General features: G+C 42.1%; 1 protein-coding gene and 1 gene segment (V, D, J or C); both read left to right on the top strand.

Moving 5' to 3' along the window:
- LOC144483171 (uncharacterized) overlaps window positions 1-26,202 on the top strand; it is a gene marked incomplete at its 5' end in the record, with an annotated part of 182,667 nt that overhangs the window by 109,923 nt on the left and 46,542 nt on the right. The window lies entirely within an intron of this gene.
- On the top strand, window positions 8,780-25,057 carry LOC144483142 (Ig heavy chain C region-like). The segment is given in 7 exon segments: window positions 8,780-8,889; window positions 9,021-9,330; window positions 10,525-10,571; window positions 21,336-21,635; window positions 22,572-22,883; window positions 23,785-24,093; window positions 24,592-25,057. Coding segments are annotated over 7 exon segments (1,716 nt in total).

Raw genomic sequence — 26,202 nt, 5'->3', positions numbered from 1 at the left:
CCTGACCTGGGTGTGTTTTATGGAACTGTGTAGACGGTCTTTCCCCTGTAACTAGCACTAATGTAAACCTGCGTCCCGAATCTCTAAAGGAAGAGTGCAGAAGAGGTGTTACCTGGAAGAGAGTCCATACTCTTTCTGCCTTCATTTTGTTTGAGCAGACTTTATAGAGGGAGTTTCATTCTGTTTCTAGAGAGTATACTGTTCTGGGAATGTTTGATTTGGATAGTGTAGAGGGAGATTCACTTGTATCTAACTCATGCTATTTCTGCCTTGGGAGTGTTTAATTTGGCAATGCAGAGGGAACTTTGCATTCTGCAGCTAACCCCATGTTACTCCTGTCCTGTAAGTTTTTGATGGGACAGTCGGCCCTCTCTACAAATTTCATGGGGATTGAAGCAGTCTCTTTATATTACAGTAAATTTACCCTGTGTCAGCTTATATTATGAGGCCATGCCTTTGTTTATTTTTCACTAGACCCTAACTCTTTTTATATTGCACGTAGAATTTTATATTGCCTGTCTCTACTCATATTAAACTGGATGTTTTATCTGTTTATACTAAATTAGACGCTGTCCCTGTTTATATTATACATCACCATGTTTCTGTTTATATTAAGCGAGACGTTGTCTCCGTTTACATTCATTTAGATCTGTCTCTGCTTGTATCAAACTAGATGTAATCTTATTTCTGCAATTGATCGTGTCCACGTTTATATTGCATTGGACATGGTCTCAGTTTTTACTGCACTAGTCAATGCCAGTAATGATGAAAGTCGTTGGGGGAACACAATTCTCTGCATCCTTCTGCAGGTGCAAACTGTATGAGGTTTTGTGCACTGGAAAAGAAGAAGAGATATCTGAAACCAACTTCTGCTGACTGCATTGAAAATGGATACCAAGCCCTGTGTAGCATGTACTGTCAACAAAGAACAAAAAACAAAGAAAATTACAGCACAGGAAAAGGCCCGTCGGCCCTCCAAGACTGCACCAACCAAATACTGTCCATCCAATCCTGCCCATTTCTGGATCCTGCCTAATAGCAATGTTTTTATCCCAACGTATTATCTCTTCTTCTCTCGGAACAGTGTAGTAATACAGACATAATTCAAACAGAGGCATAGTTAAGTGCAGGAATAACACTGACACAGTCTAGTGAAATATATACAGGGTCAGTATCAAATATTAAACATCCAGAGAGAGTGTCCAGTGCAATGTAAACTCTAGCAGAGTAACAGAGCCAGACTGTATTTTAATATAAACAGGGGCCTGATCCAATAAAATAGAAATGAGTTAGTGCCGAGTGCCATGTGGGGATGGTCAAATATCAAATACTGGTATTTCCAATGACACCCACCATCCCATGACAGAAACATTAAAAAAATATTTATGACATTGTCAAGGAAAAGCAAAAGGAGACAGTGTTTTAGTGCAGTTTTACTGGATATAGGAGCTTGAGCGATATGAACTGAGACAGAGCCGAGTAATTAATGATACTTGAGCGAGACTTGTATGAACTGAGATGGAGCCAAGTGCATTAGTAATAACTACTGATACAGGACTGAGACAGGTTTAAACTGAGACAGAGTCCAGTGTGTTAGTGATAATTACTGAGACAGTACCTAGAATGATGTAAACTGAGACAGAGCCCATTTTATTCGTGGTAATTGTTGATGCGGGACCTAGACTGATACACACTGTGATTCGGACAAAGCAGCTATGAGGACGTATTGCAACGTACAATGAAACTGAGACATGACAGTCTTAAATAATCAAATACATGGACTGGTGAAGCATTAACTTAAACAAGACCTAAACTATTAAAATCTAATGAACTATTAGTATGATAAATGTGACAGTACCATGTGTAATGCATGAAGACAGTATTTCCAGTTTAGTATACAGTGTTAAATGTCCTGAGGCAGTAAGAATTAAGACACGGCCTCTTGTCAGATTAGAAGAGAACTGGCTAAGTGCAGCCATAACTTAGAAATTATAATATTAACAGGGCCTGTGCCTCGTATATGAACACCTCAAATTGAGCAGAGTGCAGGAAAAAACTTAGATAGGACCTCATGGAATGTGATCCAGGCAGAGCCGAGTGTAATACAGACAGGGTCAGAGGCGAGTTGAATATAAGCAGGGATATGAAATGTTTAAAATTGTTTCATGAGATTTTGGTGTCACTTATGTAAAGTCAACTTTTGTTTCCAAATCCTAATTACCTTTGAGAATGTGGTGGCAAGCTTTGGGAAGCTGGTGGGTGGGGTGTTCTTCGAGACAGCTACTTTTCCCAGAATGGCATTGAGCTTTTTGAGTGGCACAAGTTAGGCAAGTAGAGAATATTCAATCATCTCTGTTGGAACAGACTTGGAGGGCAGAAGGGCCTGTTCATGTGCTGTACTGTTCTTTGTTCTTTGTTCATACTCCTGACTTTTGCCATGTAGATGATGGATAGGGTTTGGGAATTCAGGTGGTGAGATGTTCGCCGCAGAACTCCTGGCATCAGACCTGCTGTTGCAGCCACATGATTTAAATGCCTGTTCCAGTTCAGATTTTCACGAAATATAATGCCCAGGATGTTGATAGTGAGGGATTCTGCGCTAGTAATTCTCCTTAGTGTCAAGGGGAGATGGGTGGAATCTCCCTTGTTGGAGAGGGTCATTGCCTGCCACTTGTGTGGCATTAGTGTTACTTGCCACTCATTAACCCAAGACTGAATGTTTTCTAAGTCCTGCTTCATATGGACACAGACTGTGTCAGTACCTCAGGAGTCGGAACTGGTGCTGAAATTTGTTCAATCATCAGTGAACATCCCACATATGAACTTTGATGATGGCTGAATCTTGGGGATAGGTCACTAACCTGAAGAATTCCTGCAGAGCCCTGTGACTGAGATGATTAACCATTAGCAACCACAACCATCTTCCTTTGTGCTCCAGCCAGTGGACTGTTTTCCCCCCTGATTTCCATTAACTGCAGTTTCGCTCGGGTTCCTTGATACTACAAACGGTCAAATGCTGTCAAAAAAACCTTTTAATTTAAATTTTTTATCTATATTTGGACTCATGTTCAATCATTTCTGGAATCGAGTGATCCTGGCGGAACAAAAATTGAGCATCTTGATGTGCATGTGTTTTGTGAAATATATCATGTTTGTAGAAATTAATTTCAAAATGATCACTTGCATTCTTCCATTTACAGTACATGATGGACACACAATAAACACATCCAATTCAGATTGGCTTCCTTTACATATTTTTGCATTATGAATGGATATTAGGAACTTTGGTGTGGAGCCAGTTATCACCAAAATCCTGTAGTCTTTGCCGTGCTGACGGCGTTGAAGGTCTTCGCGAGATTGACCAAAGTACGTTAAAGATATGGACACATATGGAACATGGAGAAGTTGTTGGCTGGAGTAAATGTTCCAACACAGTCACTACACTGCACATCAGGAGCACCGGGTCTGCAGGCAGATGGTGTATTCCAAGTGTGACCCCAGCAAATATTTTTCCCGTGATGCTATGACTGAGATATGTCTGTGGCTGGAGCATTCTCTTCCATTGACTTACTTTGCAAAAAGTGTGTTGAATTTGAATCAAACATCTCTTGTGGAATGGTGGGTGCCAGGGTGGCACAGTGGTTAGCTCTGTTGCCTCACAGCACCAGGACCACAGGTTTGGTTCCCAGCTTGGGTCAGTGTCTGTGCGGAGTCTGCACATTTTTTCTGTATGCACGGATTTCCTCTGAGTGCTCCAATTTCCTCCCACAGTCCAAAAAGGCATGCAGGTAAGGTGCACGGCCAGGCTAAATTCCCCCTCAGTGTACCCGAACAGATGCCGCAATGTTGCGACTCGGGGATTTTCACAGTAACTTCAATGCAGTGTTAATGTAAGCCTAATTGTCACATTAATAAATAAACTTCAAACATTAAATCTTCCAGCAGATAAGGAGAATGTCATAAATGTTCAGAAAAATAGTAATTATTTTCACCAATGATGTTCCATTCACAATTTAATAAATGCATTCACCAATTCTCATTCATTCACAAAGATTAGTATATTTAACATTACTTTATGGAAGGTGGGCGACACTATTTAGGGCAGCATTTATTCCACATTGCTAACTGCATTCGGTAAATTGGTGTTGAGCCGCCTTCTTGAACCGCTGCAAAACCTGCAGTGCAGGTACTTCCATAGTGCTGTTAGGGAGGGTGCTCATGAATTCCGACCCAGCGACAGTATAGGAACGGTAATATATGTTCAATTCAGGTTGATGAGTGTCTTGGAGTGGAAATTCCAGTCGGGGTTTTTCCAGTTCACCAATTATCATCAATTCATACCGATAAACAATTATTTCACCAATTATATTCAGCATATTGAAAAAAAGCAAAATACTACGGATTCTGGAAACTGAAACAAAAACAATAAATTCTGGAAAATCTCAGCAGGCCTGACAGCATCTGGGGAGAGAGAATAGAGCCAACGTTTTGAGTCAGGATGGCCCTTTTTTATTTGGAGAAATTTGAAGAGGATGATGAAATTGGGAAATGATGAGGGTGGATAGGGATTAGGAAGTTTTTTTTTAGGATATAGTTAGTGATTGAGGCGTTGATTAGGTTAGTTAGGATGGAGAAGTTGATTATGATATTTGGGATCGATATATGAATTGATGTAACTTGTGCGTGGCTCGAAGTAGTGTATATCATTAAACAGTAACTACTTAAACTATTCCCATCTCACAGGAAAGTTATGCAGCTTCTCTGACACTTTGTTCGAAACAATGATGATTTCTCCGACGCATCAGGAATATTCTTCCGAAGCGTCATCCAGACTCGAAACGTTGGCTCTATTCTGTCTCCACAGACGGTGTCAGACCTGCTGCGATTTTCCAGCATTTTCTGTTTGTTTTTAATATCTCATTCTATAAAACATACAATTGTAATTTGCTTCGTATGATATATTGATATTAACATTTATTGACATTTTCTTGGCCTTTTTGTCACCAAGGAATAAAATCTGTCCGATAATTCAGTGGGGAATTGAATTAATTCAGACCGAGGATAATGAACAGCAACCCAGCAGCCTCTGCGCTTCATTGACAAGTTATCACCTCATCATCACACAGAAAGTCCTGATACATAGCTGGAGTGTGTGATGATTTTTAAAGTGATGATATAAATGAAACTACCTGTACCTCATGTGAAGTTACTGAATCCTTAAATCCCGATTCATTATTACACTGTTACACTATTTTGGGAAGTAATGTAACACTTGTAGTTGTCCAGTGAGTCTCACAATATTTCTGTTGCTACCTTATTTACTTTTCACCCTGTTACCTTCACTAATTTGGGTGAGGGCATGTTGAGTGATTTGTTGCACGTGAAAGAGCCACATGTTTCAAATATTACAATTCTCCCTCCATGTTTTCTCTTTTTATCTTGGATATGAAGATTCAGCATCAGCAGAGAAATGAACCATCCGAGCCGCAGGAAAATCTCGTCCTTCTCTTCGTGAGGATCAGCTTGCTAACACGCGATAAACTCGGGATGGATTTCACCCAGACATTCTGGAAGAATTGGAGGTATTAGAGTGACACAAATGGAATAAAGGAGCTGATTCAATTCATGAAGTGACCAAGCACAAATATGGGAATGTAGAACAGCATCTTTCAATGCCATCTATCAATGCATCCATCAATCCATTCATTGGTTTCTCAATCAAAATATTCAGGCATCGAACTGTCATTCATCCAAACATCATTCATTGAAATGTCATTCATTCCTGATGCAGGATTGAATGACATTTCTCATCCCGAAAGAAAGGAAAGCCATGCAGCTACCAGGACTTGCTGGATTGAGTTAGAAGGAGAGGCTGGATAGACAGGGACTTTTTTCTCTGAAGCGTAGGAGGCTGAGGGGTGATCTCAGAGAGATATTTAAAATAATGAGGGGCACAGATCAGATAGATAGTCAATATCTTTTCCCAAAGGTAGGGGAGTCTAAAACTAGAGGCCATAGGTTTAAGGTGAGAGGGGAGAGATACAAAAGTGTCCAGAGGGGCATTTTGTTTCACACAGTGGGTGGTGAGTGTCTGGAACTAGCTGCCAGAGGTAGTTGTAGAGGCGGGTACAATTTTGTCTTTCAAAAAGCATTTAGATAGTTACATGGCTACGATGGGTATAGAGGGATATGGGCCAAATGCGGGCAATTGGGATTAGCTTAGGGGTTTAAAAAAAAGTGCGGCTTGGACAAGTTGGGCCGAAGGGCCTGTTTCCATGCAGTAAACCTCTATGACGCTATGACTCTTTGACTCTATCAACACAGTAAAACAATTATTGTTTGCGTAGATTGTGACATAATATTAATTTAATTGATCCAGTGACCCAGAGGCCCAGGACAATGATGTGAGGACAGGGATTTAAATCGCGCCATTGCAGCGGGTAGAATTTGAATTCAATTAATAAATCTGGAATAGATAATAATGGCGACCGTTAGAACATCTTTGATTCCCCAATGGAGCCAATCTGCCATCGCTACCTGGTCTCCCAAGGATGTGCCTCCAGGTGGACAGCAAAATAGCCTACTCTTTAATATTTTTAGAAGTGGCCTAGAAAACCAGTCAATTCACGGGAATTTGGACAAGCAAAAAGTGCTGGTCTTTCCAATCAAACATCCCATGGAAAGACAAAGGGAAAGAAAATACATCATCTCTCTGAGACATCTCTCAGTTGTCTTGTAATCCTTTCTAGCCATCTATCACAATATCCTGATGTGTTGGAAAAATAATCATTGTTGCTAGAAGGGTGCCAGAGAAGCTGCATGACTTTTATTTCTTTAGAGATGGGAAAATTCATATTGATTTGCAACTTTAAAAAATTAAAGTGCTTCTCGTACTGTTGCTGGGTGTATTTGTTTATAAATAGGCCTCATTGACAATGTGAAAGGTTTGGAGTTGGCTTGCAGCCAAGCGGTCAGTACTGAGAAAACAGATCTTTGATCTACTGCACAAACACCCCCAGATGCTTCCTGTCAATAACATTGAGCATTTGGCAGCAGCCTGGATTGCTGCCAAATACTGTGTGGGACAGATTAGCGTGAACCTGAATGGACAAAATGGGATTCAGCCATTTAAACAATAAATGTTTCATTCCCGCAAGAAAGACACATTTTAAATCGTAATCATTCTCATCAAATATTTTCATTCAGTGTCCTGTTCATTATGTGAGTAAATAGTATCGCAAAACAATAAAATGACCAGATGATTTTTCATTTGTATAACTTCCAAGTAAATGTCATTCTAATAATTAAAGTCTGTTTATTAACCACTTCATGAAATGACAGAGAGAGATGTTGATGGTCCCAATTCTCCTGTTAATTGAGATGAGAATAATGATCGAAATAATATTAAAAGAGCATCAAAGACTATTTCCTCGGGTGGATGGAGCTATTACAAGGGGGAATAACTATAGGGTTCATGGTGGGAGATATAGGAAGGATATCAGAGGTAAGTTCTTTACGCAGAGAGTGGTTGGGGTGTGGAATGGACTGCCTGCAGTGATAGTGGAGTCAGACACTTTAGGAACATTTAAGCGGTTATTGGATAGGCACATGGAGCACACCAGGACGATAGGGAGTGGGATAGCTTGCTCTTGGTTTCATATAAAGCTCAGCACAACATCGTGGGCCGAAGGGCCTGTTCTGTGCTGTACTGTTCTATGTTCTATAAAACTAACATGAACAGCGGGGATTCCTGGAATATTCTGAAAGTTCTGTAGCTCATTTAAACAGCAGCGTCTCTTGTACCTGATTTGCACCGTGTTCTATGGTACAGTATAATCTGATTTCCATTATTGAAGAGTTCCTCTCATAGCTGCCAATGAGTGGAGAAATGATCACTTCATAGCCTGATTCAATGGAAGATCAAATTCTTGTGATATTTGCAATGTGCCGCAAAGCCCTGATATCCTGTGTTCGCAATACCAGGGAATGTTAGACAGCCGGTGGCCTACAGATTGAGCTGCAATTATTTAGATGCTGAAGGAGAACTTTCATGATCTCCGTGTCCGTTCCGATTCATTAACTTCTCTGTCAAAAGTCGATTTATTTTTATGTTTCACAATCAACTCACTGTTTAATTATCAGGAGGGCTGGATTCTTATTATTTTCAAAGGGTTGTCTTCGAGATTGGACAGTTTGACAAATATAAGGAGAAACATTGTATTGTGTGAGAGTTTCTTCTCATCTCCGAACCCAAGTTGTACAATGATAGCCATCCACACTGTAAATAGAATCACTTTGTTCATCCCCCACATTTAGTTACAGAAATCGATAACAATTCTTCTGATAAATTATGCTTTATTATTGTAATGTGACAGACCCGGAATTGTTGCAAAATAGACTGACGGTCTCCTTATTTTCCAAAAATGTTATTTCATCATTGTTAGAGTTGTGTTCTTGTCAGGGGCGTGGTAATAAAAGCACCATATTTACAATGGAATTAGTTTTTATTTTAAATACAGGAATGATGAACTGCAATATCACCATCAGAAATAATGGAGACAATACAATAAACATATTCAGCCAAACAAATATCCCGACACAGACAAAATGCCCATTTTAATATTAACCTATTGTAAATCTCGGAGTCCATTCTGTTGGGGTGTGGAAGGTGGGACGTGGACCCAGTCGCCGCCTCCAGCAGGGAATCAACAGGCGGCGCCTGGAAAGCCGCCCCCTTCTGCCGGGTATTTAAATGACGCTCACCGGACCGGAATCCAACAGTCCGGGAGGTGGTTTGTTCACTGAGTTCCTGACACAACCATTTCCCCCAATTTACCAGAAGGATGAGGTCGGCGATTTCTCTCAGTTTGTTGCTGACTTTCTTCTCCGGTGAGTAGTCTTTTTTAATTGTCCAAGTCCCTCATTGTTACTGTCTCAATGTTAGTCTATCTCTCGAATGGTCCAGAGTCAGAATCGTGTCACCAAGATTAATCCTCGGGTTTCTTGATCTATTTTTACAGGTGTCCAGTCGGAGGTTGTGTTGACTCAGCCAGAGGCAGAGACCGGGCGTCCCGGAGGCTCCCTGAAACTGACCTGTAAAACCAGCGGATTCGATCTTGGAGGCTACTACACGGGTTGGATCCGACAGGTTCCCGGGCAGGGCCTGGAGTGGCTGGTTAGCTACTATACTTCATCAAGCAACTATTACGCCTCCGGGATTCAGGGCCGATTTACTGCGTCCAAAGACCTTTCAAACAGCATCTTCGCTTTGGACATGACGAGCCTGAAGACTGAAGATACCGCCATCTATTACTGTGCAAGAGACCACAGCGAGAGGAACCAGGGATGGACCCGAACAAGAACAGCTCGAGAGGGAATTCAGCAACTTCCATCATAACCTGAAGGTCAGTATCTGTTTTAAATGTAATATGATCGACAGTGGTCAGAACCAAACCATAATCGTGTTTAAAAAGTAACAAAGAATGCATTTAACAGTAAAATTTAACAAAGTCACCGATATAACGGGGTGAGCTTTTCACTGACTTTATATTTATTGTCGTTTCAGCAAGTAGGGCACTATCGTTTTAATATTTCTGAAAGATCGTGCTATATAAACAGTTGCCTACATTTTAAATTAGAGCAGAACAAATGGTCCATTTGAAGTGAATATTGAGCGGCAGTACTGAACAGAGCAAGTGCAGTTTTTGTACGGGTGTCTGTCACTGTGATACAGCAGTGGGTCACAGTGCTGAGCACAGCGACATCCTCATACAAAAACCTCAGAGAAAGACTTTGCTTAAATATGTGATCAGTGCCACTGCCGAATGCTAAACAAAGAGAGGATTCCAACAAAATAATATGTAGAAGCAGCATTGTTTTTTATAAGGTATAAAATACTTCAAATTTATTGTTATTGTTTTACATGCTGAATGTGCACAGAGAGTGTCAAAGTTTCTAATCCCCTTTATCAATCTCATGACCAGTAAAAATTGAAATATCTCACTGACTCACTCTCAAACGAGATGGAAACAGGCTTTTGAAATTGCAGTGGAATTAACCATCTGCATGATACAGTTAACAGTCTGCTGCAGTATTTGTCATGCTGTGTCTCACTGTGATAACTGGGTGGCACAGCAGTTACTGTCAATACAAAAACCCCTCAGCACCAATTGATTGAGGTTGGATCAGAGTCACTTGTAAATTCCAACTTTAATCACAGTACAGTATTATTTATGTCCAGCACTGACCACATGATAAGAATGAACATGGAAAATACGTGATAATTACTCAATTATCGGTTGGTGTTTATCAATAACATGTTCATGTGTTCCTCTGTGAAATATAAAACATTCGGGTCATTTATAAATGGAGAATGGTATCCAGAAATACAATTATAATTTAATGAACATTAATTGACTTTGCTTTTCCTCTGGTTTGTGAATATTTAAAATAATGGTGGTTTTGTGTCTATTTTGTGCAGGGACGGTTATTGTACGACACAGCCCAGGGAATGTGACACTGTGACTACTTCGACTACTGGGGACAAGGTACCATGGTGACGGTGACTGCAGGTAAGAGCGATGCACTTATTGAATAATTGGTTTACATGTGTCTTTGTTTTATATTTTTGTCTATTCGAATAATCCATTTGTTTACTTAAATGTGGGTTTGGTGGATTGAGAATTTTTACAATGTTTCCTGTGATTCTGCTGCAAAGGGGTTCTAGAATTCTGCTGTTTCTTGACAATAGAGGCTGCTGAGCGATTCAATCCCTAATTATTGTGATTTTGTGTTTATCTTTTGAGGCTACTGTGTGGCTGGGTTACTTTAAAAGCCTGACGTCTGTTAAACAATTCAGCGTGTCGGTCATGTTTAATCTCGGTGACATCTAGTGGCTGCGGGTTGTACCATCAACTGCACAAGTGTTTGAAATCTAACCCAATATTTTTTTAAAGTTCTAAAATTTCTAGATTAATCCAGTGAACATGTTCCACTCACTAGCAGTGCTGGTGCTGCTATGCAATATTTCTGCTTATTATAAACATTAATTACTTTGGTGATGGGTGGATTGGCTGGAATTTATATTAAAAATTTCTGTCAATGTTACATTTGATTCTGTTGAAAGTGTTTGTAGAATTGAGCTGCTTCTGCAGGAAGCGGGGTTCAGACTCTCAGTGGTGCGTTTTTTCTGGTGAGGAGATTATGTATCTGGGTGACTTTAAGTAAGTAAAATTTGTGAAATAGTTTGGTGTTTCTGCATTGTTTAAACTCGGCGACACAGCTGTTACACGCTTTGTGATTGAATATGAACAGTCTGCGGGTTTACAATTGCTTGACGCATGACTGCAGGCAGAAATCAGACAGGCTTTAGTGTGTTTGTATTTTTTAAATTTTAAGTGATAACTGCAGGTTAAACTAAACCACGGTTTACGCCGCTCGTTCAGAACATAGTTTGTCACGGCATTCACAATCTGAGGTACCTGCAATGTTTAATCTCGGTGGCATTTGATGGCTGGAGCTTTTACCATCCAAATGTTTAAATATGTTTGAAATATATTCCAATCTGAATAAAATGTGATAACGTTTCAATACTAATTTGTTGGGCATATTCCATCTCCTCGCAATGCTATTGTTATTATTCCAGATTTATGTTTCCTTTAACAATTGGTTAAGAGCTGGTTTGCTAGATTCGATATTGAGATTTTCTTGCAATGTTACATTTGATTCTGTTCAATGGATAATTGAGCTGTTTCTCCATGAAACGGATTCATTCCCTCATTGATGTGTTTTGGTGTGTTTCCGTTGAGGAGATTCTGTGGTTTGGTCACTATGAATGTTTAAAATTTGTGAAATAGTTTGGTGTTTCTGCATTGTTTCTGCATTGTTCAAACTCGGTGCCACTGAGCGGTTAGACGTTTTCTGGTTGAATGCAAACAATCTTTGAGTTTGAAAATCCTTGTAGGGAGAAAACGAGCAGGTTTTGGAAAAAAACTAAAATAAAGATATTACAGCATTTTTATAAATTTTAACTAACGCTTACAAATTAAAATAAATCATGACGTACAACGCTCATTCGGACACTACGTCGTTGCTGCAATCACAAACTTCTCATTAACAAGTTTAATAGTAAAATTAATATAAATCAAACAATTATTAATCGGTAATATAACTCCATATTCATCAAAGATTACTTTGTATTGATATAATTTAGCAGTAATCCCCTTTAATAGTTCTGTTGTGCTTTTCACACAATTAACATGACCAGAAAATTTTCCAGATTGCAAATATTTTGTGGCAATTCCAGAAATTATTTCAATGATAACATGCTGTTTCCACAGCAGCTCTCAGCTGAACACGATACTTTGCATTAGTCGTTATATCCCAGATTAAGTTCGCATTCACTGGAATACGAGTTTTGCAGAATAAGACGTTGCTTTTTGCCTATTTTTGTGTCCGAATACTACATTTTTTTTCTGTGCAGTCGCAACCAGATTATTCCTTCCAAGTAAGTTGTAATTGGATACCGAGATAATTAATTACTAATCTCATCTCAAAATTTGTGAAATGGTTTGGTGTTTCTCAATTGTTTCTGTATTGGTTCAACTCAGTGATACTGAACGGTTACACGTTTTCTGGCTAAATGAAAATAAAACTGCGTTTGAAAATTCTTGTAGGGGTAAAGTAAACAGGTTTCGGAAAAATAAAATAATTAGATGTTAGGACTTTTATTCATGTTAACTGATGCTTACAGATTAAAATAAATCATGAATTACAATTCTTACTGTGTCACCGTATCTCTGTTAGGGACATTACACTACCCTGAATCTTTTATATTCGATGTGCTCATTTTCAGAAAAAATACATTTTTGCCCAGTTTTCGGGATTTGAGACAGACAGAGAGAGATAGTTAAAAGGCGAAGGGAGTTTTGAAATGAACATCAGGTTAATTTAAAATATGTATTGATTTTTTTGTTGTTGTAATTTGACCTTTGATCAATTAGAATCAAGGAGTTTGTATAAATTTGACAGAGCGAGCAGAGTTTTCTGACAGGTGGAATTCGCTGACACTCAAGCAATTGTTCATATGATTGTGTTTGAATTGTAGTAAAGTGTCAACAGAAACTGGCTAGAGATGGACAAGTTAATGCTTGAAATTCAAAAAGATTAATTTATATAAAAATATTCTGATATTACAAAAATAATATTAGCTCTGCACTTAATAATAACATCATGTCTCCCATTACTGCTGAACTCAGGATAGAATTATGGGAAGAATAAATGACAGAATAGAAGAATTGATCATATCTGAACCTTATGTTTAATACTTGTTAAATATTATAATGAAGAAAAAGTCTGGACTTATATTCTGCATCGTGCTTTAGAGGATTTGAATCAATTGTCCTCTTTGTGTTTGCACTGTTTAATTCAGATTTTCTTTAATTAAACAATGTGTTCAGTAATTAAGTTATATGGATGGTCTAACTTTTTAAATCTAGAATGCATTATTATTGATTTCAAACTGCCAGGCCGTTACAGCCTATACAAATTCAGAAGTATGCATTTTTAACACGTTTCTAGGTTATAATACGACATTTGTAGTAAAAGTGGAAAAGTAAAATATTACAATGTGATTGGATTTAAGTAAATGAATGACAGATTCTGAATGTTTCCATTCAGTAATTTGAAACTATTGTTTAACATTGTATAAGATTTAATTGTAACCTAATTATTTAACAATGCTGGAGGTAGAAGCGCGTTTTGAATGATTGAAAACTCATTTTATTACAGAGTTCAAATCAGCTGATAAGTGAACTAACTGGCAATTAACAATAACTTAAAATATAATATTGGTGCTGATTAATTTAAAACAAAAGAACTTGGATACTGTACAGGCGTGCAAAATACAATCCGTTTTGAGAATATTTAATTGTATCGAAAATGAATTCAGAAACAAAACATTTCTTTACTCAGCTATGCTCAGCTCGATAAAGTGTTTTGCCTTGATTATTTTGTTCATTAATTTAGTTAAGAAATTAACTCGAATCAGATAATGATTTTTAATGTAAATGTTTCTTGATTTGTTTACTTCTTACTGTGTCACTGCGTCTCTGTTAGGGACATTGAACTGTCCTGAACCTGTTATTTTTGATTGCTCATTTTCAGCGAAATTACATTTTTACATAGTTTTCGAGAAGTGAGACAGAGAAATAATTAAAAGTCGAAAGGAGTTGTGAAATGAATATCAGTTTAATTTAACATAGGTTATTGATTTTCTGTTGTTGTAAGTTGACCATTGTTCAATTAGAATCCAACAGTTTCAATGAAATTGACAGATTGAACAGATCTATCTGCTGGGCACTCGATTGTTGCACCGTTTATGTCTGTTCTGTTTCTGTGCGCGTGGTCACTGTGCTGGGACCAGGAATCTGCCTGACTGGTTGTAAATCTTTTGGTTTCTTCTGCTGTATTTCAGGGAGTGAAATTTGATTTATTTCTTTATAAACTTGTAACTGTGAGAAACATGACAGTTTGACTTGATGTTTGACTTGTAGTCTCAGAAATGAGATCCCTAAAGCATATTGTGACCATCAGGCAGAGCAGAAACGTCAGACTGGAGAGGGAGATTTCGGTGATTTTTAAGCTTTGATGTACCGGCCTTGGGAATGTTCGATGAGCAAATGCAAAGTGAGATTTACTGTATTGTGCTCCGTACTATAGCAGTCCCTGACCTGTTTAGTATGACAGTTGAAGGGTCAAATTCATTTGCATCTTATTTTTAATCTTCTAAAGACATTTTAGAGTCATTTGCTCGGCCAGAATTTTTAATCTTCCCTTATTGTTCCTTGATGAAAGTGTTGATGTGAAGCATTCTTGAATAACTGCAGTCCATATGCTGCAGGCATCCGCCGTGCTGTTAGGCAGGAAATTCCAGGATTTTGACCCAGCGACTGTGAAGGAACTGAGATACTGTTTCAAGTCAGGATGGTGTGTGTCTTGGAGGGGAGCTTGCAGGTGGTCGTGTTTATGTGGCTGCTGCCCTTGACCTGTTAGGATGTAAAGGCAGCGGGTTTGGACAGTGTTTTGTATGGAGCCTTGGTGAGTTGCTGCAGTGCATCTTGTATATAATACAAACTGCTGACACTGCTTGTCAGTGATGGAGAGAGCGAATAGGGTGAATGAGGGGGCGCATAATCTTGTGGGTGGCTTTGCCCTGGATTGTGTCAATTTTTAAAAGTTTTTACAGTTTTCGCTCATTGAGAAAAGCGGAAATTATTCAATTGCGACTGATTGTGAAAGATTTAAATGTTTTTCCAACCCCTGCCCCGCGCTCCGTATTGTGCTCACTTGTCACTCCCATTTACTGTGAGAGTGGGTGAGTTTGTCTGGAGTGAGGGTGCATTTCCAAACTGAATTAACTAGATATAGACTTTCACACGTCACACACACTCTCACACACATAAATACACACATACACACTCTCATATACTCTCACACATGCACACATACATACTCACACTTACTTTCTCTCTCATACGACCTCTCTCACACACCCATACACATCTCTCTCTCTCACGTTACACATGCATTCTCTCAAATACAAATACATACATCCTCTCGCTCTCTCCATCAATCTCTCACACCCCCATACACAAAAGCAATCACATCCCACACACCCATCCATTCTCTCTTATACACAGACACACACTCTCACATAAGCAGTCTCACACTCTCGCACACGCACTCTCACATACACTCTCTCCCCCACTCTCTGTCACACATGCTCAAACTGTCTCACATTTCTTCACACGCTCTCTCACAATTCCTCTTGCACACGCATCTCTCTCTCGCTCACAGACACGCACATATTTCTATCTCTCTTGCACACACTGTCTCACACCTCTACATTCTTGCTCTCTCACAAACACTCTCTCACAAACATAGACACATGCACACACTCTAACACACTCTAACACACACTCTTACACACAGACACAGTCTCTCACATAAGCACAGTCTCGCGCACACATTCTCTCTCTCACACACACACATGCACTATCCCTCTCACATTCCCTCTTCCGTACACTCTCACTTCATCTCACACACATTCCCATGCTCTCTCTCTCTCTCATACGGACACTTGCACACGCATTCTCTCACACAGGTACATATTTCTCTCTCTTTCACACGCTCACTCCCTTACACATTATCTCACACACGCACAATCTTGCTCTCAAACACTGTCTCTCACAAACACCCTTTCTTTCACACGCACACAATCTCGCACACAGTCTCTCCGTCTCTTACACACGAACACACATGTATATACAATGTATCTCTCTTTAAACACTCCACCTATCACAGACACATGTTCTCTCAACAGTCATTTCACTCACACACACTCACGCATCCACTCTGTCTAAGTTTCACACTTTTTCTCGCTGACACACACTCTCCCCGCCCCTCCACACACACACACACACACACACTCAAACACCCCACATTGCTTCTATCACCCACACACATTGTACACATCTTTCGCACTCACACGCCATCCCATGCACAGTTTTACACACTGATGAACATATTATTTTGCTTTCCAATAGGCACTCCCTCTCACACACACTGTCTTTCACATGAACACAACACTCTCCCACACACATAACCTCCCTCTCAGGCACACACACTCTCTTTCACAGACATCGTGTATCTCAAATAGACACACTCCCTTTCACATCAACATACACACAATCACACACAGAAGTACTCTTTCACACAGACTCCCCACACACACTCTCCCCGCCCCTCCACACATATACATTATCAAGAAGAGACACACTGTCACACACAAAGAATAACTCTTCAAACACACATTCTGTCTCACACACACACATTATCTCACACACCCTTTCTCTCACGCACACTCTCTCCTCTTGCACGCGCAGCCCACTGTCTCACCCACGTGCAAACGCATTCTATCATTCACAGGCATCCTCACACACACATTCTCTCTCTCTCTCTCTCTATCTCTCTCGCCCTCTATCTCTCTCTCTATCGCTCTCTCTCTCTCTCACACACACACACACACACTCTCTCTCTCTCTCTCTCTCTCACACACACACACTTTCAATCTCACGTACGTCAGAGTGTCTGTCCTGGACACCATAGAGTAGAATCATAGGATGCTACAGTGCAGAAGGAGGCCATTCAGCCCATCGAGTCTGCACCAACAGCAATCCCACCAAAGCCCTATCCCCATAAACACATGTATTTACCCTAACTAGTCTCCCTGACACTAAGGGGCAATTTTAGCACGGCCAATCCACCGAACCCACATCTTTGGACTGTGGGAGGAAACAGGAGCACCCGAAGGAAACCCAAACAGACACGGGGGGAACTTGCAAACTCCACACAGACAGTGACCCAAGTCGGGAATCCAACTCTGAGGCAGCAGCGCTAATCACTGTGCCACCGTGCCACCCGCCCCCCCCACCGCCCCCTCCCCTCCCCCACCGCCCCCTCCCCTCCCCCACCGCCCCCTCCCCCGACCGCCCCCCCCCCCCCCCCCCCCACGGTACCATTTGAATGAGGGTGGGATCAAGGGGCCCGAGTAAACTCAAGTCAATAAGAATCGGCGGGAAATTCTTCTCTGTTTGGAGTCAAACTTAGCACAAAGCAACATGGTATTGGTGTTTGGAGGTCAAACATCTAAGTTCAGATTTCACTGCAGGATTTCGGCAGGGGAGTGTTCTGGGACCAACAATCTTCTACTGCTTCAACAGTGACATTCCATCCAACATGAGGTCAGAAGTAGGAATTTCCATGTGTTAAGCCGGACACAAACACCCAAAAAATAAGAAGGCAATTGGCTGAGACCAAGGCCGCCTGGCTCCCCAATACTGGTGTAAACTTGGTGTTTGATTCCTGTGCGACCCATCCTAGTTTTGCTGTCAGCTTCCCTGCAGCTCCCTCAGCCTGACTATTTGTTCACTGGTACGTGTTTCTTAAAGAAAGACGCCGACATTAAAGCAGCTGCCTGGTGATTTACACATCCCTGTTACTGAAAGCTGATCAATGTGGAGAATCGGGAAAAGATCGATGGAGAGGAAGAGGTGGAGGTGGCCCACTGACTCTCTCACCCTCATCCACACTTACTCACTCACCCTCAATCTCTCATCCTCACTCAAAGAACTTGACTCACTCACCCTCACTTATCCACCTTCCCTCGCTGACACACTCTCACTCATTCATCCCCACTCACAAATCCCAACTCACTCATCCCAACTCACTCATCCCAACTCACTCACCCTTGCTCACTCATCCACCCTCACACACTCAATTTCACACACTCAATCTCATACACTCAACTTCACACACTGAATCTCACGCACTCAACCTCAGAAACTCATTGATCCTCATTCACCCTGAGTCACTCACCCTCACACCCTCACTCACTCAAAATCACTCACACACATTCGCTCTCTCACTCTCACCCATCCTCACTCACTCACCCTCATTCACTCACATTCACACCCTCATTCACTCACCAGCACTCACTCACTGACTCAGACTCACTCGCCCTCGCACACCCTCACTCACTCATCCTCATTCACTCACTGTCACTCAGTCACCCACACTCACACGCTATCACTCACTCAACTTCACTCACTAACCCTCAGTCACTCACTCAGAGCCTCAGTCACTCACCAACACTCATAGTCATCTTCGTTCACTCATCCCACTAACCCACCCTCACTCACCCAGTCTCACTCACTCAGCCCACTTACCCACCCTCACTTATCCAGTCTAACTCACTCTCACTCACCCCACTTACCCACCTTCACTCATCCAGTCTCAATCACTCTCACTCACCGCACTTACCCTCCCTCACTCACCCAGTCTCAATCTCTCTCACTCACCCTCACTCACTCACCGCACTTATCCTCCCTCACTCACCCAGACGCACCCCCACACACTCAAGCTCAATCACCCTCTCTCTCTCACATACGCCACCTCAAACATTCAAACTCACTGAGACTCACGCACCTACATTCACTCACACACCCTCACATATTCACCATCACTCACGTTCACCCACCCTAACTCACAGATCCTCAATCACTCATCCTCAAACACCTTTACTCACTCACCTTCACTCATCCACCCATCCGCATTCATTCTCCCTCACACTCTCACACACCACCCTCAATAACACACCCTGACTCACTCACTCTCTCACCCTCACTTACTAAGTCACATTCACTCCTCACCCTCATTCACTCGCTCTCACTCACCCACCTTCACTAACCTTCACGCATCCTCACTCACTCACCCTCATTCATTCTCTCTTACCGACACTCACTCACCCACCTTCACTCACACATTCAGCCACCTTCACTCACCCACCCTCTCTCACACACCCTCATTTACTCACGCTCTCTCACCCTCACCCACACTCACTCACTCACCCTCAATCACTCATCCTCACTGAAAGAACTTCACTCACTCACCCTCACTTACCCACCTTCCGTCACTCACACGCCATCACTCATCCACTCTCACTCCTTCAATCACTCACCCTCACGCACTCACATTCTCTCACTCACACTCGCTAACCTGTGTGTGGAGGTCTGCAACGAGAGAGAAGAAAGATCTCAAGCGGCAGTTTGGTGTTAAAATGTGGGAGCTGCCCTGCGAATGTGGAGAGCTGGGGGGAATCCCTGGGGGCTCAGGGCCAAGGACAATGGCAAAGAGCCGTGGAGAACAGGAGGCGTGCTAAAGGGCAGAGAGCCGGGGGGGAAGGGCAGAGAGCTTGGGGAATGGGCCCACAGCCGGGCAACAGGGCAGAGAGCCGGGGGAAAGAGTAGAGAGTCAGGAGAAAGGGCAGAGAGCCAGGAGAAAGGGCAGAGAGCCAATCGAAAGGGCAGGGAGCCAGGTGAAAGGGCAGAGAACCAGGACAAAGGGCAGAGAGATGGGGGAAAGGGCAGAGAGACCAGGGAAAGAGGAGAGAGCCAGGATAAAGGGCAGGGAGGCCGGGGAAAGGACAGAGAGCTGAGGAAAAGGGCAAGAGAGCCCAGAGGAAAGGGCGGAGAGTCAGTGGGAAAGGCAGAGAGTCAGGGGGAAAGGGCAGAGAGCCTGGGGAAAGGGCAAAGTGGATAGGGAGCAGGGACACCGGGCAGAGAGCCGAGGGAAAGGGTAGGGAGCTGAGGGAAAGGACAGATAGCAGGGGGAGAGGGCACAGAGCTGGAGGGAAGTGTAGAGAGCCAGGTGGAAGTGCGGAGAGCCGGGTGAAAGGGGAAAAGAGCCACAGGGAATGGCAAAGAGCCAGGGGAAAGGGCAGAGAGTCGGGGAAAATGGGCAGGGAGTGGGTGATCGACAGGCGGAGTGAGGAGGTGCAAAATAGAGCTCGCACCACAATCAGATCATCTGTAATCTCAGTGAATGATGGAGGAGACGTCAGGGCCCGAATGGCCAACTCTTGCTATTAATGTATGACCCTTCAATTAGTCAATGTTGCAATTATTTGAATTTATAATCACATTTAGAGTTTCCTGGTCATTCAGTAAGTATTCATTACGGAGGTATTTTTGAAGCAAAGTCACTAATCTTCGTTTTGTGGAGTGAGGGACAGTGAGTTGGAGAGAGGAAGGGGTATATGTCAGTTTGAACACAGGCAATTTCCAAAACTACAATGTGGAGATGCCGGCGTTAGGTGGGGATGGGCACAGTAAGGAGTCTGACCACACCAGGTTAAAGTCCAACAGGTTTATTTGGAATTGCGAGCTTTTGGAGCTCCTTCATCAGGTGAGTGGATGATATGAATGAAGAGACAACTTCTTCATCACAAAGTGCTGTTGTTTGAGAAATAAATAGTGGTTGCAATAATGGAGAAAATCTTTGCTCTTCTCTGTTAATCCAATGAATGATATGTCATTTTAAGGACAGCAGAATGTTTTTTCTTTCTAATCTGATAGAGGTGGAGACAGGGATATGAGTTTCTACAGAGATGACGGATCTCAGATGATAGAAATAACAGAATCACAAAGGTGGATGTAGGTTTTGATCAGGAAATATTAGGATTAGTTCATAATTCTAGTCAAAGTTTGAGATAGAAACATAGAAAATAAAGCAGGAGTAGACCATTCGGCCCTTTGAGCCTGCTCCGCCATTCACTTTGGTCAGAGCTCATCAATATCCTGATCACACCTACTACCCATATCCCTTGATCCCTTTAGCCCCAAGAGCTTTATCTAATATAGAAACATAATTGTAAAAACATGTTTGATGACTTAATAAACGCAAGAGTCTAACTTGTTCAATCGACTATTCTTTCCCAGCGACACCGTCTCCGCCCACTCTCTACAGCCTGGTCTCCTCCTGTCAGCAACACAACCCCGACGGCTCCATCACCTACGGCTGTTTGGCGATGGACTACTCTCCAGATGTCTCCAAACTGACCTGGAAGAAAAATGGGCAGCCGATCACCAATGGGTTTAAGACTTACCCGTCAGTGAGAAACACGAAGGGAACCTATACCCTGAGCAGCCAGTTAACCATCACCGAGTCAGAATGCCCCAAAATTGCCTGTGAGGTTCGACACAGCGGCTCAGTCAAGAGCATTGGAATGCAATGTAAGTGTTGTGGAACCTGGGAAAGACAGGGACGCTGTGATTGAACTGTATAAGGCTTTAGTTATAACTGATCTGTAGCACTCCGAAAAATTGGAATTGTGCAAAATCCAGGTAAGTGTCTACTGACTGAAAAGTTGCTCAGAACCAGAGGGCCATAGAAATGTTACTGTACAGAAGGAGGCCATTTAGCCCATCATATCTGTACTAGCCAAAATGGAGAACAAATAAACTATCCAGTCATTTTCAGCCCATTTTCCAGCCCTTGCCCTGTAGCCTTGCAGGTTAAAGCACTCGAGATCCAGACCCAGATACCTTTTAAATGAGCATGCTCCCTGGTAATTGAGCCCTCCACTTGGGGAATGAATTATTTCTGCCTACATCATGCCTCAGCCTCCTCTTTTTCTGAGGAGAACAACCCCTCCCTATCCAATCTCGCCTCATGGCTGCAATTTTCAGGCCCTGGCAACATTCTTGTAAACCTCATCTCTCTCCAGAGTCATTACATCATTCCTGCAACGTGGTGACCAGAACTGTACAGCAAACTCCAAACGTGGCCTAACTCGGTTTTATACAGCTCCATCATTACACCACTGTTTTTGTATTCAATCCCTCACATAATAGAGGAACTAATCCGATATGCTTTCTTGATCAACTTTTCCAGCTGCCCTACCATCTACAAGGACCTGTGGACGTGCACTCTAAGGTCTTGTATTTCCTCAATCCCTCTTAACATTCTAGTTTATTGCCTTGCGTTGTTTTCCCTCCCTAAATGCATTGTGTGGCACTTTTGACGGTTGAATTCCATTCGCCATTTCCCTGCCAATTCAACCAAACCATGGATATAATTCTCAAATCGGCAGCGATGGTGCTAAAATAAAAGAACTAATTTTAATTGTTGTCAATTGAATCTTCAAGTAACGTCTGAACATTTGTTTGTTGAAGGCCCACGCGTTCTCCGCCCAACCGTTATCCTCACCGTGAGTTCCAGTGAAGAAATCACCACCAGAAAATTTGCAACCATCGTCTGTTCAATCATCGATTTCCAGCCAAAGTCAATGACGGTGAAGTGGCTGAAGAATGGACAACTCATGGATTCAGGAATTGTCACCTCTCCCGCCTGTGAAGTGAATGGGAACTTCTCGGCCAGCAGTCGGCTGACAGTCTCCGCTCAGGAATGGTTCAGCAAAGTGGTCTATACCTGCCAGGTCACTCATCAAGAATTCACCCAGATTCAGAACATCAGCGGATCTCTGGGTAAGAGACTCAAACCGAGGATAAAATATATAATTTCGATGTTAATCGAAATTAGGGATCTATTAAAGTTAGTACAAAGATAGAACAACTTCTAATTTACTGTCATGTGGTTTGCTGCATTAGGACAGTGCTCCATTCAGAATTTCATCACAACAGCAATTTTTGTTATTCCTTCATGAGATATGAGGGCACTTAAGTGTCAACCACATTGCTGTGGATCTGGAGTCACATGCATGCCAGGCCAGATAAAGACAGCAGATTTACTTTTCTAAAGGGCATTCGTGAACCAGGTGGGTTTTTACAACAATGGCTTCATGATGATCATTTGACTTTTAATGAAAGATTTTTACTAAATTCAAATTTCACCATCTGCAGTGGTGAGATTCGAATCTGTGTCCCCAGAGTCGTGCCCTGGGTTACAAGACCATTGGCAACACCACCATGCCACTGTCTCCCCTTGAAATAGTGTTCCCTTCCATTTTGAAGTAATATAGTAAGCGAGGTGGTCTTGATGTCAGCTTTTTCCTGAGACAGCTGGTAAGATTTGGAGAGACAGTCGGTGTCGGACTGTTTCACAGGTCACAGCATAGGGGTAAAATATTGGGAAGTGTATCCACCCTACTTATAAACTAACTGCCAGTACTTGGTTCCTGAGTTCAGGAATGGTATATTTGTTGGGGAATACTGCAATGTTGATTCATGAGAATGATACCGCTGCTAAAATACTTGAACAAAAAGAGAATAATTTCACAGAGCAGGCTGGTTTTCCATCCTCCAGAGAGGTTGAAAGGTGATAGTTAGAGGTTGATATATCGAAGGCAACTTCGTCTCCTTCAGGCTGAAGACTGCTGTCCTGCTTCTGAAGAGGGAACTCGGGTTGATTTTCATTTTTCATTCACAGATCCTCCCCAGTGCCCTGATACCACAGTGACGATACAGCCACCACCAATAGAACAGGTCTTACTGGAGGCGACCGTGACCTTAACCTGCATAATTTCTAATGCTCCTTATGGAGTCAACGTGTCCTGGATCCGAGACAGGAAGTATTTGAAATCAGAGATTGCCGAAAAGCCTGGAGCGGATCCTGACAGCGTGGTCAGCAACTTAAACATCTCGACACAAGCCTGGCTGAGTGCGGCTGTGTTTGACTGCGTGGTGAGCCATCAGGATCTGCCGACTCCTTTAAGAAAATCCATCCACAAGGAAACAGGTGAGCTGAGAGATTGAAGCAATAAATGCGTCACTGTGTCTATTTCCAGTGTAAGTGGACTGGTCAATATTCAGTATTCAGTGCATTAATGGTCTCCCCTGAGTGCAAACTCCACTAACTAAAAACTGGTTGTAGATATTTTTACGGGGAAATTTGATGTGTTGATGAATGAAAAGTGAACTGAAGGCGATGTTATTGGGTTTAGATCGAATAAGGAGGGAGGAGCCTGATGTGGAGCATAAAAACCAGAAAACCAAAAATAAAGTCGATCAGTTGGGCCGAAGAGCCTGATTCTGTGATGTAAAATTTCTGAAACTTCCCAGTCCAGCCCCCTGAGTTATTTGAGAAAATAATTGTGTTCACCTCTGCTCCAAACTGGAAGTCAAAAATGGAAACATTGAAAATCGAAACGAAGCACATTTTTCTGATATCGAGCCAGTGGTTACATTCTCTCCGGAATTCTCCAGTTTATTGACATTTATTGTACATTTTCTGCAGATTCAAATCCGCGGGAACCGTTCGTCTCTGTCCTCCTGCCCTCGACAGAAGAAGTCTCCGCTCAGAGATTCGTCTCCCTCAGCTGCTTAGTGAGACGTTTCTCCCCGCGAGAGATCTTCGTCAAGTGGACCGTCAACGACAAGCCGGTGAATCCTGGGAACTACAGGAACACCGAGGTGGTCGCGGAGAGCGGGAATAGCTCCTTCTTCATGTACAGCCTGTTATCCATTGCAGCAGAGGAATGGTCCAGCGGCGCTTCTTACTCCTGTGTGGTGGGACATGAAGCCATCCCCTTGAAGATCATCAACAGAACAGTTGACAAATCCAGCGGTAAACCCAGTTTTGTGAACATTTCCCTTGCACTGATGGACACCGTTAATTCATGTCAATGAGAATCACTCGGTTACATTAAAAACTTCAATAAAAAGAATAAAATCTTTTTCCTCCAACGATAAATGAAATACCCAATTGCTTAATTGATTGGTTTTCAATTTTACTTCCACTATGTATCTTTGGTTTGAGTCAGGTATTTTCACGTCTCGGGCCCAAGCCTTGTTGAACCAGTGCACCCAGCTCAGATACACCCTGTGTTAGAGACAGAGTAGAGCACTTTCATTACAGTATTCTGCAAAATATCTTCATCGACTTTCCTCCCACTGAGGAGAAATCTGACAATTTGAACATTTCTGACAAACAAACACAATTTAGATCTCGGTGTTCCTGCTTCTCTCGTTGTCCATGCCTTTACCATTGATGTCAGCTTTAAGCTGCTGCACCACACCCACTGGGAACTGAAGTGAGGGTCACACAGAAACATGGGGCAACAATCCCCCCATCAGAGAAAGGGGAGAGTGAAATTGTGAACATACCAGATTCCTACTCACCCAACAAAGAGAGGGGAGAGCAGTAGCTAACCCATGTACCATCACTTCCTCAATGAAAAGAGGAGGAATGGCCTTATTTAATCCACTGTACCTCCACCTCGTCAGTGGTTAGAACCATCAGGCACATTGCTTCACCGGGTAGAGAGAGGGAAATTATGAGCTCACTCCCTCCCTCTTCGCAAGTAACGTGTTTGGAAGGGACCAGCTCTCTACAAGAAGAACCCAGTTGCCAACAGTATAAATTAGCTTCTGGTTTATTTGCTGCAGAGTTTGAAGTATCATTATCTTAATCAATGTGATGCATATATACTTATGCAACATAATTTTAAAATGTTTCTCCACTCTTGTTCCTGTTAATCATGTCCTGGCATTGATTTCCCATAATGCAAATTGAAACAAATGATTGAATCTTCCTTGGTTTTTACTGTTCTGTCCCTGATGTTTCTGAGATGCATCAATGAATGATTTCATTCTTTCTCCTGATATCACCGTGCCACTCACATAAACTACATTCATACAGCAAAATATTGAAAATATGCTCCATTATTCGTATTGTTTGGATCATTTTTAGTTAATGATTGCGGTGAAACTTGGAGCAACAGCTAAAAAATACACACACTGACAATACTCCACAAAACTGTCACAATTATAAATACACACATAAGCGCACACACACACTCACACTCACACACATACACACACACACATCGACACAAATGCACAACTA

Source organism: Mustelus asterias, unplaced genomic scaffold (genome assembly GCF_964213995.1).
Source record: "Mustelus asterias unplaced genomic scaffold, sMusAst1.hap1.1 HAP1_SCAFFOLD_47, whole genome shotgun sequence".
NCBI lineage: Eukaryota > Metazoa > Chordata > Chondrichthyes > Carcharhiniformes > Triakidae > Mustelus > Mustelus asterias.
Note: the sequence above shows the minus strand (reverse complement) of the source record. Positions and strands in the feature narration are given on the sequence as shown.